The sequence below is a fragment of the Mandrillus leucophaeus genome, unplaced genomic scaffold (assembly GCF_000951045.1).
Source record: "Mandrillus leucophaeus isolate KB7577 unplaced genomic scaffold, Mleu.le_1.0 Scaffold173, whole genome shotgun sequence".
Taxonomy (NCBI): domain Eukaryota; kingdom Metazoa; phylum Chordata; class Mammalia; order Primates; family Cercopithecidae; genus Mandrillus; species Mandrillus leucophaeus.
Window position 1 is genome coordinate 4679508 of NW_012101732.1, and position 17215 is coordinate 4696722.

Here is a 17215-nt window from a genome sequence, read left to right on the forward strand (position 1 = left end):
GATCTCGGCTCACTGCAACCTCCGACTCCCTGGTTCAAGCAATTCTTCTGCCTCAGTCTCCCAAGTAGCTGGGATTACAGGCACCCACCACCATGCCCAGCTAATTTTTGTATTTTTGGTAGAGACAGGGTTTCACCATGTTGGCCAGGATGATCTCGATCTCCTGACCTTATGATCTGCCCGCCTCCAACTCCCAAAGTGCTGGGATTACAGGTGTAAGCCATTGCACTGGGCCCAGATTTTATTTCTTGTTCATGTAATTGTCCAGCATGAGTGTTCTAGCCTAACTGGTGAGCCACCTTGAAGCAGAGACTCGGAGACCCAGATTTCTTTCATCATATGCATCTGCTAACCATGCAAGCCTTATAGAGGCTGTGGCATGGTGGAATTGCCTGGAACCAACTGGTAAAAGTGTAGAAAGAATGTGAGTTGAAGGAACACCTGCTTTCCCCAAGACTCCAGCCCATAAATGGCACAGATCACTTCTACTCACATTCCACTGGGGAGACTTTAGACTCATGACCACACCTAATGGCAAAGGAGCAGAAAGATGTAGTTCAGTTGTGTGTCCAGGTAAGGTGTATTTGGTAAGAAGTTTATTGTTTCCACGACAAACGTGAAGACCAAATGAATCTACTTCCTAAAATTATTTTGAATTGTTCCTCTTGTCTTTGTTCCCATAGCTATTTTCTTCATTCAGGCCACCATAACCTCCTGTTTAGATTTCTGCAATGATTACCTTAGCATTCTGATGCCTCCTGCATTAGCCACCTTCCAGTACATTCTCCAGGCCAGGCTACTGCAAGGTGGTTTCCTTACATTGGTTAGGCACCCTCCTTCAGGAAAGTTTTACTCCATTTTCTTTCTTCTCATTTCACCTCACATAACTGCCGATGTTCGTTATTTAAAAAATAAAATAAATGTATTGATTGCTTTCTGTGTGCTAGGGACTATCCCAACTGGTTTGCATATATACTACCATTTGATTCCCAACTCCTGCTCTGGAATCTTATGACATAGATTTTATTACTGCCATTCCCATTTCACAAAGGTGAAACATAAGTTCAGAGAGGTTAAGTAATTTTCCCAAGCTCACAGGGCTGTTAGGTGGAAATAGGATTCCAGCTCAGATGGTCTGACTTTCAAGAATCAGTTTTGCAACATCACTTTTAACTCTAGCCCACGTTAGATAGATATTCTTGATGTTAAAGATGTTTCACCCGTACTTTTTGTTCTCAAATTTGATGAGTGCCCATCCCATAATAGGTACTCAATAAAGAGCTGTTTAGTGAATTAATGAATATAAGAATGAATGAATAAAAATTTCTAATTGCTGTTTATTCCATTTTAAATGATCTCATCATAGAACCTACAAGAATCTTTCAAATTTGGTTCATTTTCACAAGAATGTGTTCCATTGTCATGAACTCTACCATTTTTCTCAACTTGCCATTCCTGGAACCAATGACAGAGAGAGTTCAAATAAAGTAGATTTTCTCAACAGTAGCACTATTCACATTTTGCACCAGATAATTATTTGTTGTGGGCAACTGCCCTGTGCACTGTAGGATGTTTAATGACATCTCTAGCCTCTTCTCACCGTCTGCCGGGAGCACTCCTTCCCTGGTGTAACATTAACAAAATGTCTCCAAAACCTACCAGATGTTCCCTGCAGCCAAAAATCAACGTGGTGGAGAACCATCAGGATAAAGAATGCACAAGGCTTGTTGTAATTCATCCTAACCACCAAGGGAAAGCACAATTCAAAATGCATCTTCTGGTAGCAGCTGTAGCTAAAGAGCAGAATTTTGTGATGGGAAAACTGTTCCATGCCCTCCTTGCATGTGATGGGAAAGCTGTCTCACTCGACCTTGCATTACCTAGCTTTGGTTCAGGCCCTCACTATTTTTCACCAGTATAGTGAGCACCCTGTGCTCAGCACAGGGCTTGACACATCACAGGAAGATAGGCAACAGTGACTCCCCTGTGCACTTCGATCAGCCCCTCTGCCCTCAATCTTGCACCTCTGAGCCACCCTCTGTTACCGACAATTTTGGAAATGCAAACCGAATTATGTCATCACTACTGTCTTCCCTGTAGCCATGCTTTAGAGGTCTCCCTTTGTTCCAACACTAAATTCCAACTCCCTTGTATCATATGAGAAGTCCATCATTGCCTGCCTTCCTTTTACCTGTCCAGCTTCATTTCTTGGCATGACCTAATCACACCTACTGGTTCCTCGATGAACAGGTCAGATCATCTCATGCAGCTTACAACTCACTTCTCCCAGAAAAACTCCCTTGATTATCAATTAGCACTGCCACTCCTGGTGCCCTCAGAGCAGCCTCTAGGTAATCCTTTCAGAGCACGTATCTCCTATATAGCATAGCGATCAAAAGCAAAGACCATGGAGGCAGATTTTCTGGGTTTGCATCCCAACTATGTCACCCACTAGCTGCATGACCTCAACCAAGTGACTTAACCTATCTGTGCCTAAGTTTCCTGATCAGAAAAATGGGATAATAATAGTATCTGTTTCACAGAGTTGTGCTGAAGATAATGTGAGCTAATCTATGTAAAGCACTAAGAAACATGCCTGGCACAGAATAAACTATAGGAAAGCATTACCTATATGTGCATTATTTTTTTTCTTTCTCCCATAATTCATTGTGAACTTTTCACACACAAAGTTTTGTCTTTTATCTCAGTTCTCTAGACATTGAGCCAAGGACCTGGCACACAGTAGAATTTGAGAAACTTCTGTAGAATTAATGCAGTGAGCAGACTTGGGTTGTGGAAATCACAGTTTTGAACTAAAGGTAACTATTATTAATTGTTCACCATGCTTTCATTTCTCTCTAGGATATTTAGAAAGAAAAAGAGAATCCGTCATCCCTTTTCTTCTCTCTTCAACCTCAGTACCTCCAAACCTTGGCTGCATGGAAGTATCTTTTGTGACGTCGACTCTTCTCCAAGTGAGGACAACTGGTTGGAGGGGATCAAGAGGTTGGACACAGACCATTGCAATGGAAATGGTGAGTTTTGAGTCTTCTTTTCCATAATAAAAATTTTATCTCCAAGTGGGCAGTGGTAACCCTGTGGTCCTCGACCAATGTCAGTTCCAGAGATGACAGTCATTTTGATGGAGAGATGGGCCATATTTTTAAAATTCTCTCTATATTACATGTGTGATCAAAACACATATGTGACTATGTCATGCAAAATAGCCTAATGTAAATGTGTAAATTATTAAGTTGATAATGCTGGGAAAATATTTGCACATTTCCACCGTATCTTTTCTGTAAGGAATATGGGTGGAGAAAGGATACTGGAGAGTCAGATTTAGAAGACCTATATTGGAAAAAAATGTACTGGAGTCAGGGTTCAAGTCCCAGTATGAGTACACTTGGATAGTACTTAACTTTGTTGAGTTTAAATTTCTTCATTTTTAAAACCATATATATGGTTTATATATATATATGTGTGTGCATACATATAACTTGAAATATAATACATATTAGATATATATGCATATTGTGTAATAACAATATTCATACAAGTAAGTATGTGTATATACATGTATATAAACACAGTGATGGGAACTCAAAGCATCTATTTTAAAATTTACTTTTCTTTTTCAACTTTTATTTTAGAATCAGAAGGTACGTGTGCAGGTTTGTTACCTGGGTATATTATCTGATGCTGAGGTTTGGGTTATGAATGATCCCATCACCCAGTTACTAAGCATAGTACCCAATAGTTAGTTGTTCAACCCTTGCCCCCTTTTCTCTCTCCCCCATCTAGTAGCCCTGGTGTCTACTGTTGCCATCTTTATATTCATGAATATCCGAAGTTTAGCTCCCACTTATAGGTGAGAACATAGGGCATTTGGTTTTCTCTTCCTGTGTTAATTTGCTTAAGATAATGGCTTCTAGCTTCAGCCATGTTGCTGCAAAGGACATGATTTCATTATTTTTAATGGCTGTGTAATATTACATGGTGTATATGTACCATTTTCTTCATTCAATTCCATGTTGATGGGAACCTAGGTTGATTCTTTGTCTTTGTTATTGTGAATAGTGCTGCCATGAAAATGTGAGTGTGTGTGTCATTTTGGTATAATGATTTGTTTCCTCTTGGATATATACCAAGTAATGGGATTGCTAGTGAAATGGTGGTTCTAAAGTCTTTGAGGAATTTCCAAACTGCTTTCCACAGTGGTTGAACTAATTTACATTCCCACCAGCAGTGTGTAAACATTCCCTTTTCTCTGAAGCATCACCAACATCTGCTGTTTTCTGATTTTTAAATAATAGCCATTCTGACTGGTGTGAGATAGTGTCTCATTATGCTTTTTATTTGCATTTCTATGATGATTAGTGACGATGAACATTATTTCACATGTTTGTTGCTGCATGTATGTCTTCTTTTGAGAAGTATCTGCTCATATCTTTTGCCCATTTTAAATGGGGTTATTTGGTTTTCGCTTATTCAATTGTTTAAATTCCTAATAGGTTCTAGATATTAGACCTCTGTTAGATTCACAGTTTGTGAATATTTCTACCATTCTGTAGGTTGTCTGTTTACTCTTGTTGATAGTTTCTTTTGTTGTGCAGAAGCTCTTTAGTTTAATTAAGTTCTGTTTGTCAATTTTTGTTTTTGTTGAAATTGCTTTTGAGGACTTAGTTATAAATTATTTTCCAAGGCTGATGTCCAGAATGGTGTTGCCTAGTTTTTCTTCTAGGATTCTGCTAGTTTAAGGGAGGTCTTACATTTAAATCTTTAATCCTTCTTGAGTTTTTATATATGGAGAAAGGTAGAGGTTGTTTTATTCTTCTGCATATAGCTATCCCAGCACCATTTATTTAATAGAGAGTCCTTTCCCCATTGCTTATTTTTTGTCGACTTTGTCAAAGATTAGGTGGCTCTGTGAGTGAAGCTTTATTTCTGGGTTCTCTATTCCATTCCACTGGTTTATGTATTTGTTTTTGTATCAGTACCATGCTGTTTTGGTTACTATTGCCTTATAGTATAGTTTGAAGTTGGGTAATATGATGCCTCTGGCATTGTTCTTTTTGCTTAGAATTGCTTTGACTATTCAAACTCTTTTTTGGTACCAAGTTAAATTTAAATTGAAAAATAATATTGATAGTTTGATAGGAATAGGGATAGTTTGATAGGAGTAGTTTGAATTTGTAGATTGCTTTAGGCAATGTGGCCATTTTTGTGATATTGATTCTTCCAATCCATGAGCATGAAATATTTTTCCATTTATTTGTGTCACCTGTAATTTTTTTTTTTTTTTTTGAAACAGAGTCTCGCTCTGTCACCCAGGCTGGAGTGCAGTGGTGCAATCTCGGCTCTTTGCCTCCTGGTTTCATGCTATTCTCCTGCCTCAGCCTTCCAAGTAGCTGGGACTATAGGTGCCCGCCACCATGCCTGGCTAATTTTTCTGATTTGTAGTAGAGACAGGTTTTCACTGTGTTAGCCAGGATGGTCTCGATCTCCTGATCTCGTGATCTGCCCGCCTCGGCCTCCCAACATGCTGGGATTACAGGGGTGAGCCACCACGCCTGGCTCTGTCACTTATAATTTCTTTAAGCAGTTCTTTGTGGTTCTTCTTGTAGAGATCTTTTATGTCCTTGGTTAGAGGTATTCCCAGGTATATTATTTTTTGTGGCAATTGTAAATGAGATTGCATTCTTGATTTGACTCTCAGCTTGAACGTTGTCAGTGTACACAATGTTATTAGGATACAGAATTGACTAGTGATTTCTGTACATTGATTCTCAAAGCATATTATAAAGATGAAATGAGACAATGACTATCAGCCATAGTTCAATGTCTGGTGCTCAGTAAGTTGTAGTTATAATTATTTTTATTACTAGAATGGAAACAACAGATATTTATTGGGCACTTACCATTTTCCAGGTACTACAGTAGGTCAGGGGATACAAAGATGAAATAAACAATGTAACCCCTGTCTTCTTGGGCCTTCTGGTTTACTGGAACAGGGGCTGGGGTTCAGCTCTTTGTTAAACAATTGCAGAAACATAACATAATGATTGTGGTAGGTGCCATGAAAAAAAGTTGTATGACACAATGGGGAATTTGACTCATTTGGAAACTTAAGAAAAGTTTCCCTGTGGAACTGGCATTGGAGATGAGTGCTAGACAATGAGGGGGATTTTGCTGGGCAAAGGGGAAAGGCAAGAACATCCTGTGCTGAGGACATGAAAACGTCTGGAGTGTGAGTTGCCTAGTGAGTAGACATGCTTGGTGAGAGAATATAGCATGCATGGTTTGAAACACAATGAGTTTAAGTTTCTTTGGGACATCCAAGAGACAATATCAAGATGGTGTTGATATTTGTAATCTGGAGCTCAGAGGAGGAATCTGAGTTAAAGTTATACATCTGGAAGTCATATCAGTATAGGTAGTCATTGAGGTCTTGCAGTGGACGAGATGGATTAGGAAGAGGGTATACAGTTTTCAAAAAAGAGAGCCTAAAGTGGAATGTTGTGAACTCAAACATTGAATAAGTGAATAGGACAGGATTAACCTGCAAAAGAGATTAGGAAGGAAGCGTTCACAGAGGTGAGTGGAAAACCAAGAGAGTGCTGTGTAATGAAATTTCTAGGATAATAGTGGTATAAAAGGTGGGAGTACTTAGCAATGGCAAATCATGCTAGAAAGGTAAATAGGATGAGGACTGAGTGTTCAACAGATTCATTGGCCTGGGGGTGACTGTTAGTGGAGTGAAGATAGCAGAAGAGAACCATGAGTACAAAGAAGAGAGAGTGAGAGGTAAGGAAATAAAGGAATGGCCTTTAGAAGACCCTGATGTCTGCCGGGAAGGGAAAGGGAGAGGTGAAGGTGGACGAAGGCAAATGAGAAGATTGAGTGAGTCCCTGCTGCCTCTCCTTTCTCTTTCTCCTCCTCCTATCAACAATGGGGGAAATTTGAGCATGTGTCATGATATGGGTTGGCTGTGTCCCCACCCAAATCTCATGTTGAATTCCCATGTGTTGTGGGAGGGACCTGGTGGGAGGTAATTGAATCATGGGGGCAGGTCTTTCCCGTGCTGTTTTCGTGATAGTGAATAAGTCTCATGAGACCTGATGATTCTATAAGGGGAAGTTTCCCCGCATGAGCTCTCTCTTTCCCTGCTGCCATCCATGTAGGACGTGATTTGATCCTCCTTGCCTTCTGCCATGACTGTGAGGCTTTCCTAGTCAGGTGGAACTGTAAGTCCATTAAACCCCTTTCTTTTGTAAATTGCCCAGTCTTGGGTATGTCTTTATCACCAGCCTGAAAATGGACTAATAGATGTCACTTCATCAATAAATGGGCCTGAAATAAAAGTGAGTTTGCAGGTCCACTTTGATATATTATATACTCATTTAACAGTCATTCTTTCATTTATTCATTCACTCATCAAACTCACTGAGTATGTGCTATGTGCCAGCTATTGTACTAAACACAACACTCTTCCAAGCTAAGTAAGACATTACTTTGAGAAATTCCTGGTTTAAAACAGGTAAATAAATACATTTGCAAATAATTTGAGTATAATGCCTGAAACAGCATAAGAGATTTAAGAGTAGTATGTGGAGACAATGTCAGAGGTTTATCCAGGGGAGGCAGTGTTAGCTGTACCTAGAGGTGGCTGGGAGGGCTTGAGAGGGAGACAACATTTTAGTGGGTTTTGTTTTTTTTTTAAACATAGTCTCGCTCTGTCACCAGGCTGGAATGCAGTGGCATGATCTAGGCTCACTGCAACCTCTGACTCCCTGGTTCAAGCAATTCTTCTACCTCAGCCTCCCGTTTAGCCGGAATTATAGGCAAATGCCACCACACCCAGCTAATTTTTGTATTTTTAGTAGAGACGGGGTTTCACCATGTGGGCCAGGAAGGTCTCGATCTCCTGACCTCGTGATCCACCTGCCTCAGCCTCCCAAAGTGCTTGAATTTACAGGTGTGAGCCACTGCACCTGGCTCTGAGTGGGTCTTGAAGGAGGAGTGGGATGGCTAGGCAGAGATGAACTGGGGAGATACTCCCAGCTTCCCCATTCTTCCAAACTGCTGCAAGGCTCACCTTCCCAAGGTATTAAATGTGGCCTTGTCATTCCTTAACACAGCATACAAGGTCTTTTTGAATATTTCCTACTTCTCCAACCCAAACTGGCTGCATAATTTTCAGGCCCAGTGCAGAATAAAATACAGGGCCCCCTGTTCAAAAATGCTTAAGAATTTCAAGTGTCAACCAAGAAAAACTGTTAAACCAAGAAAAAGACCCTTGTGAGCAAGAAGCCCTGGGCAGTGGCAGTTGCCGAAGGTCCGTGTGGCTGGTCTTGTCTTCAACGCCATCGTTTTCCTTTCCCATACATGCAATTGACACAGATCACACTGATCTTTCAGTTTCCTGAATGGATCCTGCTCTTCCACACATCTGTGGCTTTTCTTATGTCACTCACTCTGCTGTAATTCATTTATGCATTCATTTGGAAGATTTTATTGAGGGCCAACGATGTGTCAGGCATTATTCTATACAATGGACATAGTGGTGAATAAAATGGGCAAAATGGCTTGCTCTTGTGGAACTTGCATTTCTGTAGGGGGAGACAGACAATAAATAAATAATGTAGCATGTTAATAATTGGTGAGTGGTATGGGAAACAAGAAAGGGGGAAGTGATGGAGATTGCAAACGCAAATAAAATGGTTAGAGAAGGCCTCATTGAGAAAGACTTGAGCATTGGCTTAAAAGCAAAAGCAAAACAGCTCTGTAGATATCTGGGGGAGGAACAATCCAGGCACGTGAAATGTTGGTGTACAGGTTCTAGTTTCGGAGCCTGCACTGGGCTGAGTGAGTGCGGGGGGATAGTAGGGAAAAGACTGAAAGGTGTGTCAGGAATGCAAGTGAGAAGGAACAAGGAGAGCTGTGGGGTCATTTCAAAGGCTTTGCTTTCATACTCTGAGTGGACAGCAAACCACTGGAGGATTCTGAGCTGAGGAATAACTTGTTTCGATTTACATGTTGAAAGGATTATTCCAGCTGCTGGATTCAGATTAGATGTCAGGTATTCGGAACAGAAGCAAGAAACCCATTAAGAAGTGATGAGAAGCAGGATTCCAGATTCATTTTACAGGTAGAGGCAACAAGATTTGCCTACGTGGCTGTGAGAGGAAAAGAGAAGTCAAGGGTGCTTACTACGTGCTGAGCACTTCACATTTTGTCTTTTAAAAATATATTAGCTTGTTTACATACATTATCTTGTTTAAATATCCCCCAAACTCATAGGAAGTAAGTCATATTATCTTATTTATTATAATTATGATAAAACTGAAGTTTAGGGTTAAAGAATTCACCCAAGTTAATTTAGCTTATAAACAGCAGAGTTGGGGTCGGGCACAGTGGCTCATGCCTGTAATCCCAGCACTTTGGGAGGCCAAGGCGGGTGGATCACGAGGTCAGAAGATCGAGACCATCCTGGCTAACACAGTGAAACCCCGTCTCTACTAAAAATACAAAAAAACAGCTGGGCGTGGTGGCGGGCACCTGTAATCCCAGCTCTTTGGGAAGCTGAGGCAGGAGAATGGTGTGAACCCCGGAGGCGGAGCTTGCAGTGAGCAGAGATCGTGCCACTGCACTCCAGGCTGGGTGACAGAGCGAGACTGTCTCAAAAAATAAATAAATAAATAAATAAATAAATAAATAAATAACCAGCAGAGTTGGAATTCAACCTAGGTCTATCTGATTTAAAAGTGCAGACTCTGCTCTGCTGCCAGGAAGGGCTTTGTTCTCCTTTTCAAGGAGAAATCCATTATGTCCCTCTAGCAGGCCCAAAGAGCAAGCTACAGGAGTCATATAATGCAATAATGTATTAATATAAATGTGTAGCAATTATATGGCTGCGATTTTTCTTAATCTGCTTCCTAGAGAGAAAACACACATAACATTTTTTAAAATTTTCAATAACTTCGATTTACAAAATGTTACAAAAAATAGTACGGAGAGGATCAGTATATACTTCATCCAGCTTTGCCCACTCATAACTACTTATACAACTATAGCACATTATCAAAACCAGGAAATGGACATTGGCACAATACCATGATGATTCTACCAAGTTTTACATATATTCCTATGTGTGTGTGTGTGTGCATGTAATACTAGATTAGTTTTAAAAATACAATAAGTGCTTGTTAAATGAAGAAACAATTCTTAATATGATCAAAGGATTACTTAAATTGAGTGATTCTAGCTTTCCACAATAGCAAGAATGTATAAACAGGACGAGGAGAGGAGAAAGAGCAGGGATGTGGGGGGTGAGGCCAGAAAGATTAACCATAGATATTTGAAGAACCTTTTGTGCCATTGAGGATTTGGGGTTTTATCTAATCAATCAAGAATATTTTTTGATGGCTCTTAAGCAGGGTGATGATGCAATCAGATTTGGAATTTTCAAGTTATCTTTGCAATAGCAGAATTGAGGATTGGATGGGAGCTCCAAGGCAATTAAAATCAACCAGTATCCTAAGGAAGTGGCAGGAAATAGGGAGGAAGGAAGAGACTTAAAGAATATTTTCCAAGGTAGAATTGACAGGTTGGTGATAGATAGAATATAGTGGTGAGAAAGTGGGGGAATCAAAGAAAACTGATGTATTTAATTTGGGAGACTGCGTCAAAAATTCTGCAAGTCACCAAGGGCTGGAAGATAGTGTGGTAGAGTCATAAGGAAAATGAGCTTTTGAACTGGATGAACCTGAATTCAAATCCTAGAACCATCTTTTCCCACCTGATTGTTCTTGGACAAGTTATTAACTAACCTCTCTGATCCTCCACTTCTTAGATATAAAATAAGAAAAATAATAGCAAATAGAATGGGGAGAATGAAATGCAATAATTCATGAAGTGTCACATCTCTAATATCGCTTATGAATACCAGGGGCTGGCATTCTGCTTAATACACATTAGCTCTAAAAAGGCAGAAAAGAACAGATGGGGATCATCAAAACAGACAATAAATTTTATTTCTTACGGGTTGAATTTGAGATACCTTATGGGAAATACATAACCAGTAGAGGTTTGGAAACGTAAGGGGATTCAGGAGTAAGGAAGGATCTAGAGACATTGATCCATAAGCCAATCTGAGAGCCAATACAGTTCTTTGGAATAAAGAGGTCTACTTATGGAAAACAAGTGAATGAGAAGAAAGGAGAGTTAAGAAAGGAATTCAGGTGGTTGAACAGAAGCCCCAGTAATAACGATCCCTAATTGTGTGAGTGCTAGAGGCGAGCACAGTTCCAACAAAGTCACATGTCATGTCATCACTTATCTGCAAAGCCTCTGAATGAGTTATTATTCTTTATCCCCATTTTCCAGGGGAAGAAGCTAAGGCAGCTCAGGTACTATGTGAGGCCATACAGGTAGGAGGTTGCATAGCCAGGATTTGAAGAGAAAAGTCTGAGCGTGCGCTCTTAATCACTGGACTATACTGGGAAAAAGCTCATTGGGGAAAGTTTCTCAGGCAAGGAAGCAGAAGAGTGTGGTGTTATGAAAGAAAAGAATATGAAGAACTGGCTAATGATGCACAGCTTGATAAGGAGGCCAACTCAAGAATTCTGTAGTCCCGGGTAGATGTGTTATGTCTGGAATCTTCACTCAGAAGGCAAAGGAGAAGTCATCACTCTGACTCTTTCTGACAGGGTAGCACAAATATCTTAGTAGAGAGCTCTCGTTACTTTTTAATTGAGATATAATCCACATTCCTTAAAACCTACCAATTTAATGTATACAATTCAGTGATTTTTTTAGTATAGTCACAGGGAGGTCATGCAATCACGACTGCTTTCCTGTTCCAGAACATTCCATCAGCCCCAAGGAGAAACCTTATACTCAATAGCAGTCACTCCTCCTTCCCCACCAGCCCCTGACAACCAGTATTCATCTACTTTCAGCATCCTTGGATTTGCCTATTTTGGACTCTCATTATTTTGTTTCATTGTGATAAAATGTTTAATTAAGATGGTATTGATGAAGTGGGCAATGTGATGTTTCAATATAGTTATACATTGTGAAATGGCAAAATCAAGTTAATTAACATATCCATCACCTCGTATACTTACCATTTGTTATTGTTGTTGTTGTGAGAACATTTAAGAGCTGCTCTCTTAGAAATTTTTTTGTTTTTGAGACCTAGTCTCACTCTGTTGCCCAGGCTGGAGTGCAGTGGTCTGGCCTTGGCTTGCTGCAACCTCCACCTCCCGGGTTCAAGCAATTCTCCTGCCTCAGCCTCCCGAGTAGCTGGAACTACAGGCATGAGCCACCACACCTGGCTAATTTTTTGTATTTTTAGATGAGATGAGGTTTCACCATGTTGGCCAGGCTGGTCTCAAACTCCTGAGCTCAAGTAATCTGCCCACCTCAGCTTCCCAAGGTACTGGGATTACAGGCGTGAGCCACCATGCCTGGCCCTTTCCTGGCAATTTTCAAGAACACAATACATTATTATTAACTCTAGTCACCATGCTATAGGATAGATTTCCAGAACATTTTTCATCCTGTGCGACTGGAACTTTGTACCCTTTGACCAACATCTCCCCATCCGCTACCCCACCTGCTCATGACTTTCTGAGGCTGCCTCTTCCTCTCAGTGGTTACTGCTGCTCCAGGAATGGCTTACTCAGGCTCACCTCTAGTGTGCCTTTTCGAGTATCCATCCATTGGTTCTCCCCTGTTTTTTTCTGGAGCAACAAGGCAAGTGTCTTCTCAGTTCTAAAGCAATGTTTTCTAAAGTGTAGGGTAGAGTAGGAAATGCTGCTAGCCCATAGCAACAGTGAATGTTGAATCAGACAGTAAGAGAGAAGCTGTGGCTCCTTTTCCAATTCCCATACAATCCTTCTGATGAAACCAAGAAGACCAAGGCTCCGTTTAGAACGTTGGTAGCTGTCAGATTCTCTAACGTTTGCTACACTGTCTTTGGTTTTAACAAAGTTCTTCTTAACCAAGAACAGGCTCAGAGCTTTCTGCTACACCAATATTTCACACACTTTAAATAAGGTTACATTTTCCATTGTACTTATTTTTACCTTTACTTTCTGTTTAGGGCATTTATGTGACTGATATAAAGTTTGCATTAAAGTAAAAATGTAAAATGAGACAATTTTAAGAAAATATTAAATGGCTAAGAGCAAGCAGGTTCTGGGATTTGGCAAAAATCAGGAAAATGATGCCTGGATGACTAAAGTCTGAGAATCACTGTTCTAAAGACAGTATTTCACATATTTAGAAATTAACATCTAGTTTTTCCTTCCTTGTCTCTTCGAAATATGTCCAAACAATTTCAAAGTGATTGGACCACAGCAATGCTGCACGTGTGTGAGGTATCTTATTAAAATTCTCATGGTTTCCAAATATCCTCTAAATATAACAAATCAAACTACCTCCATCCAAAATCAGTAATTAGTCAACCTGGATGCACACAGGACTTTGAAATCTCTCATCTCTGCTGTCAAAGTAATCACATCTTCCCCAGACTTCTTGCTTTCCGGATTTACCCAAGGCCCCGTGACTTTTATCAGCAATTTATTTTTCTCTGGAAATGCCTAGTTAGAAGACTCCACAAGAAATCAAAATTAAATTGTTTTGCTGTTTTCTCTCTGAGCAATGGATGCAATCAAACATTACTTCCCCTGATTTTCTTGTGCTTCATTTTTCAGGCAAGAGGATGTTTTTGCCTGTTTTGTTTGTCCTCAGTTCACCCCTTTCCCAGCTGTGTTGACACCTTTCCTCATTAGTTGCAATTCATTCTTGAGCCACGGAATTTTGCAGCTTCCCAGGCCCCAACACTGCAATTCGGGATGTGTTCCCAGAGCCTGTGAGTCATACTGAAGGAGAGTAGAGGATTCACGCAGGGAGGACTGAACAAGATGGGCTGTATTTCTGCCAGTCCTAGAAAAGGCAGGATGACTCCAGGCAAGTCACCTGAGCTTGAGGTGTGTGCCTTTCTCTAGAACTCATGCCTGTCACATAAATATCTTCGGGGTGGCAACATCTGCATGTGGCTTTGGGCTTCTCTTTATAGCAAATCATGTCCATTTTTATATAAAAGGCTATGGAAGATGTGCTTAGAAGATACAGAATCTTCCCGACAGAAGTAAACTACATCAAATTTAGAAATCAAGTTAAACAGAATGAAATAGATATCTTCAACAATAATACAATTAGAGCTATTTGGTAAAATATTTTTTGCATTATAATCCTTTTATTTGTTATTAAGTTTGGAGAAGAAAGTTCACTGTCAATTAGGGAAAGTTAAAGCATGTCTTTTCAGAGATGAAAAATCTCCTTGATCACTTTTGACTGTTAAGACATTTTGTGGTTTCTCTGTCGAATGCCATCTTTTCTTTTAGAAAATTTTGTGTACAATTTCCAGTATTCTACATAGAATACATTTTCTATTTCATCCAACTGTCAGCAGCAAAGCTTTACGATCAACTGGGCAGCCCTGGGAAACAGCACATCTTTTTACTGTTGTTACAGTCTCGTCCACATCTACCCAGATTGTAGTTAAGGGGCACTCATGAATATGCAATTAGCCGTGGAAGTTCCCATGTCTTTCTCACTTCCACATTGATTTGATCAGCTAGCCTCCTTTTTTTTTTTTAACAGCTTTATTGAGGTGTAATTGCTATACAGAGAACTGCACATATTTCATGCGTACAATTTTATGACTTTAGATATATGCAGACACCCGAGATTCCATCACCACACTCAAGGTAATAGACATATCCAACATGTCCCAAAGGTTCCTGTGTCTCCGTGTGTGTGTGTGTGTGTGTGTGTGTTAAGAACATAACATGAGAGCTACCTTATTAATAAATACCATATTGTTAACTATAGGTACTATGTTGTAGAGCAGATCTCTATAACTCATCCTTTCAGCATAACCGAGACTATATTCACATTGAACAATGGCTCCCAATTTCCCCCACCCCAACCCCTAACCCCTGGCAGCCACTATTGTACTCTCTGCTCCTATGCGTTTGACTGTTTTGGCTATCTCACTGAAGGAGAATTATGCAATATTTGTCCTTCTGTGACTGGCTTATTTCACTTGGCATACTGTGCTCCAGGTTTATCCATGTTGTTGCAAATGGCAAGTTTTCCTTATTTTTTTTAAGATTGAATAATATTCTATTGCATACATATACCACATTTTCATCATCCATTCATCTATGGATAGACACTTGGGCTGCTTCCACCTCTTGGCTACCGTGCATGGTGCTGGGATGATCATGGTCCAGGGCCCCCTCAGGAGCCTGGTCATTATTGGATGATCTGCATGTTTCATTTTCTGCCACTCCTTTCTCTATGGCAACCAGCAGGGATGCATCCACAGACTGCTTTGTCAAGCTGCCAAAGGCTATGTATAAGGTGGTGCAAGGCAGCCTGCAGGGTTACTAGTAATTCCCCAGTCCAAAACCCCAGCTGAGTATCCAGTCCGAGTGGGACCACAGGTGGAGCCAGCCCACCAGCTATTCTCCTCTCTTGAAGTCACAGTCTTAGCTCAGCCTTAGCCTCCGTGGTGGCGAATACCGACCCACTTTCTCCATAGTTACTGCACCCTGTCATAGCAGGCCTACATTAGATTTTGCAAATAACAACACTGCACATCTTAACCTCCCACCCCTTACTGAATTCTCCGTAAAACTTACTGAATGCTAACTATGAGCTGGGTACTAATTGCTGGTGTCTGGGTCAGATGAAGTGACCTTTTTCTCATGGAGCCTTTTATCTAGTGAGGGAGGCAGACACTACACAACAACAACAACAAAAAAACCACACAAATTATGTATTCTATTGTCTGTATTTCTGTAACAATTATAAAATCATAAATTATGATCTGTCCTCTGAAGGCAGAGAACACAGTGTTTTGACTAGAGTAAGCACAACCAGGAAAATACAGACACGTGATCACCACTCGAAGCACCTACCAGAGTTGTCGAAAGGACTCTAATGATCCAGTTGCCTTAGATGGTTAGGTCCGCTCTCTCAATGACAGGGTTGCTCAGCCTCAGCATCATAGTATTGTGGGCAGGTAAGGCCTTGTTGTGGCACCTGTCCTGTGCGTTGTTGGGGGTTTAATAGCATCCCTGGCCTCTGTTCAGCAGATGCCCGTAACACTCCTCACCTCACCCCAAGTTGTGACAACATAAACTGTCTCGAGATACTGCACCATGTCCCCAGGGAGGAGAAATCACCCCCTATTAAGAACTACCATTGTATGAGGACCCCAATGTCTTCTGGAGCCCCATAGTCACTCAGCTCCTAGACTGGGAATCTTGCAAATCTCTCACTGCTGAGTGAGCATTTTAACACACAAAGCAACTCATGTTACACTCATGCTCAAATTTTTAATGACTCTAAATCACCCACAGAATCAATATTAGCTTGGAGTGTGATATGAGACCCCACACAATGTGACCTCTGCTTAGCAGCCCAGACAGAATCCTCTCCTGGGACTGGCGTCACTCACATGCTCTTGTCTAGTGACACAGAAGGACTCACTCTTCTGGGAACCCACCGTGGTCTCTCCTAGATTGATGTACTGTAATTTCTCCCCATCCCCACTTACTTTCTTCCTCTCTGCCTGGCCAGTCCTCTTCCTGCTCTCTCTCTGGAAGAACTCCTACTCCTCCTTCCAGTTTCCACTGAAGCACTGCCTCCTCTGGGAAGCCTCCCTGGATTTCCCTCAGACAGACTCTCAGACACCCTTTCCTAGACTCCCACTGGACAACTTGTTCCAGCCTTTGTTGTAGCAATTACCTCATTGCATCCTAATTGTTCATTTGCATATATGTCCCTCTCCCGATCATGAGTAGGGCAGAGCAGTATCTAATTTGACTTCCTTTTTCCAGAGCAGCATTGGCAGTATATACAATAACTGCATTGAATGAATAAATAGATCTGCCTGGCCCGTATCCACGCAGCTTTTTCCTCCCCACTTCTTTTTGCTCCACCTCCCAAATCCTCTGGCTTGGGGGTCTTCTCTGGGGATGTCACCTGGGGGCTGCCTCAGTCTTTCTTCCCAGCTGGTTGGTCTCTTTCCTTAGTCATTTTATGTTCCAGACATTCCATGACAGCAATCAAGGCAGAGAAAGTCTCTATTTATTAACTGCAGCTGTTCAGATTACCCTGCTTGTTCCCC

The 17215-nt window shown here is 40.9% G+C and overlaps 1 protein-coding gene across 3 annotated transcripts in view; it reads left to right on the forward strand.

Annotated features, from left to right (window-relative positions):
* Positions 1-17215, forward strand: part of TMEM71 (transmembrane protein 71) — a 58650-nt gene that overhangs the window by 10828 nt on the left and 30607 nt on the right. For 2 of the 3 annotated variants that reach the window (XM_011977102.1, XM_011977100.1), the window contains one exon: positions 2863-3035. In XM_011977102.1, coding sequence (XP_011832492.1) covers positions 2863-3035 — 173 coding nt within the window. The remainder of the gene's footprint in view (positions 1-2862; positions 3036-17215) is intronic. The other variant, XM_011977101.1, reaches the window with a different exon arrangement.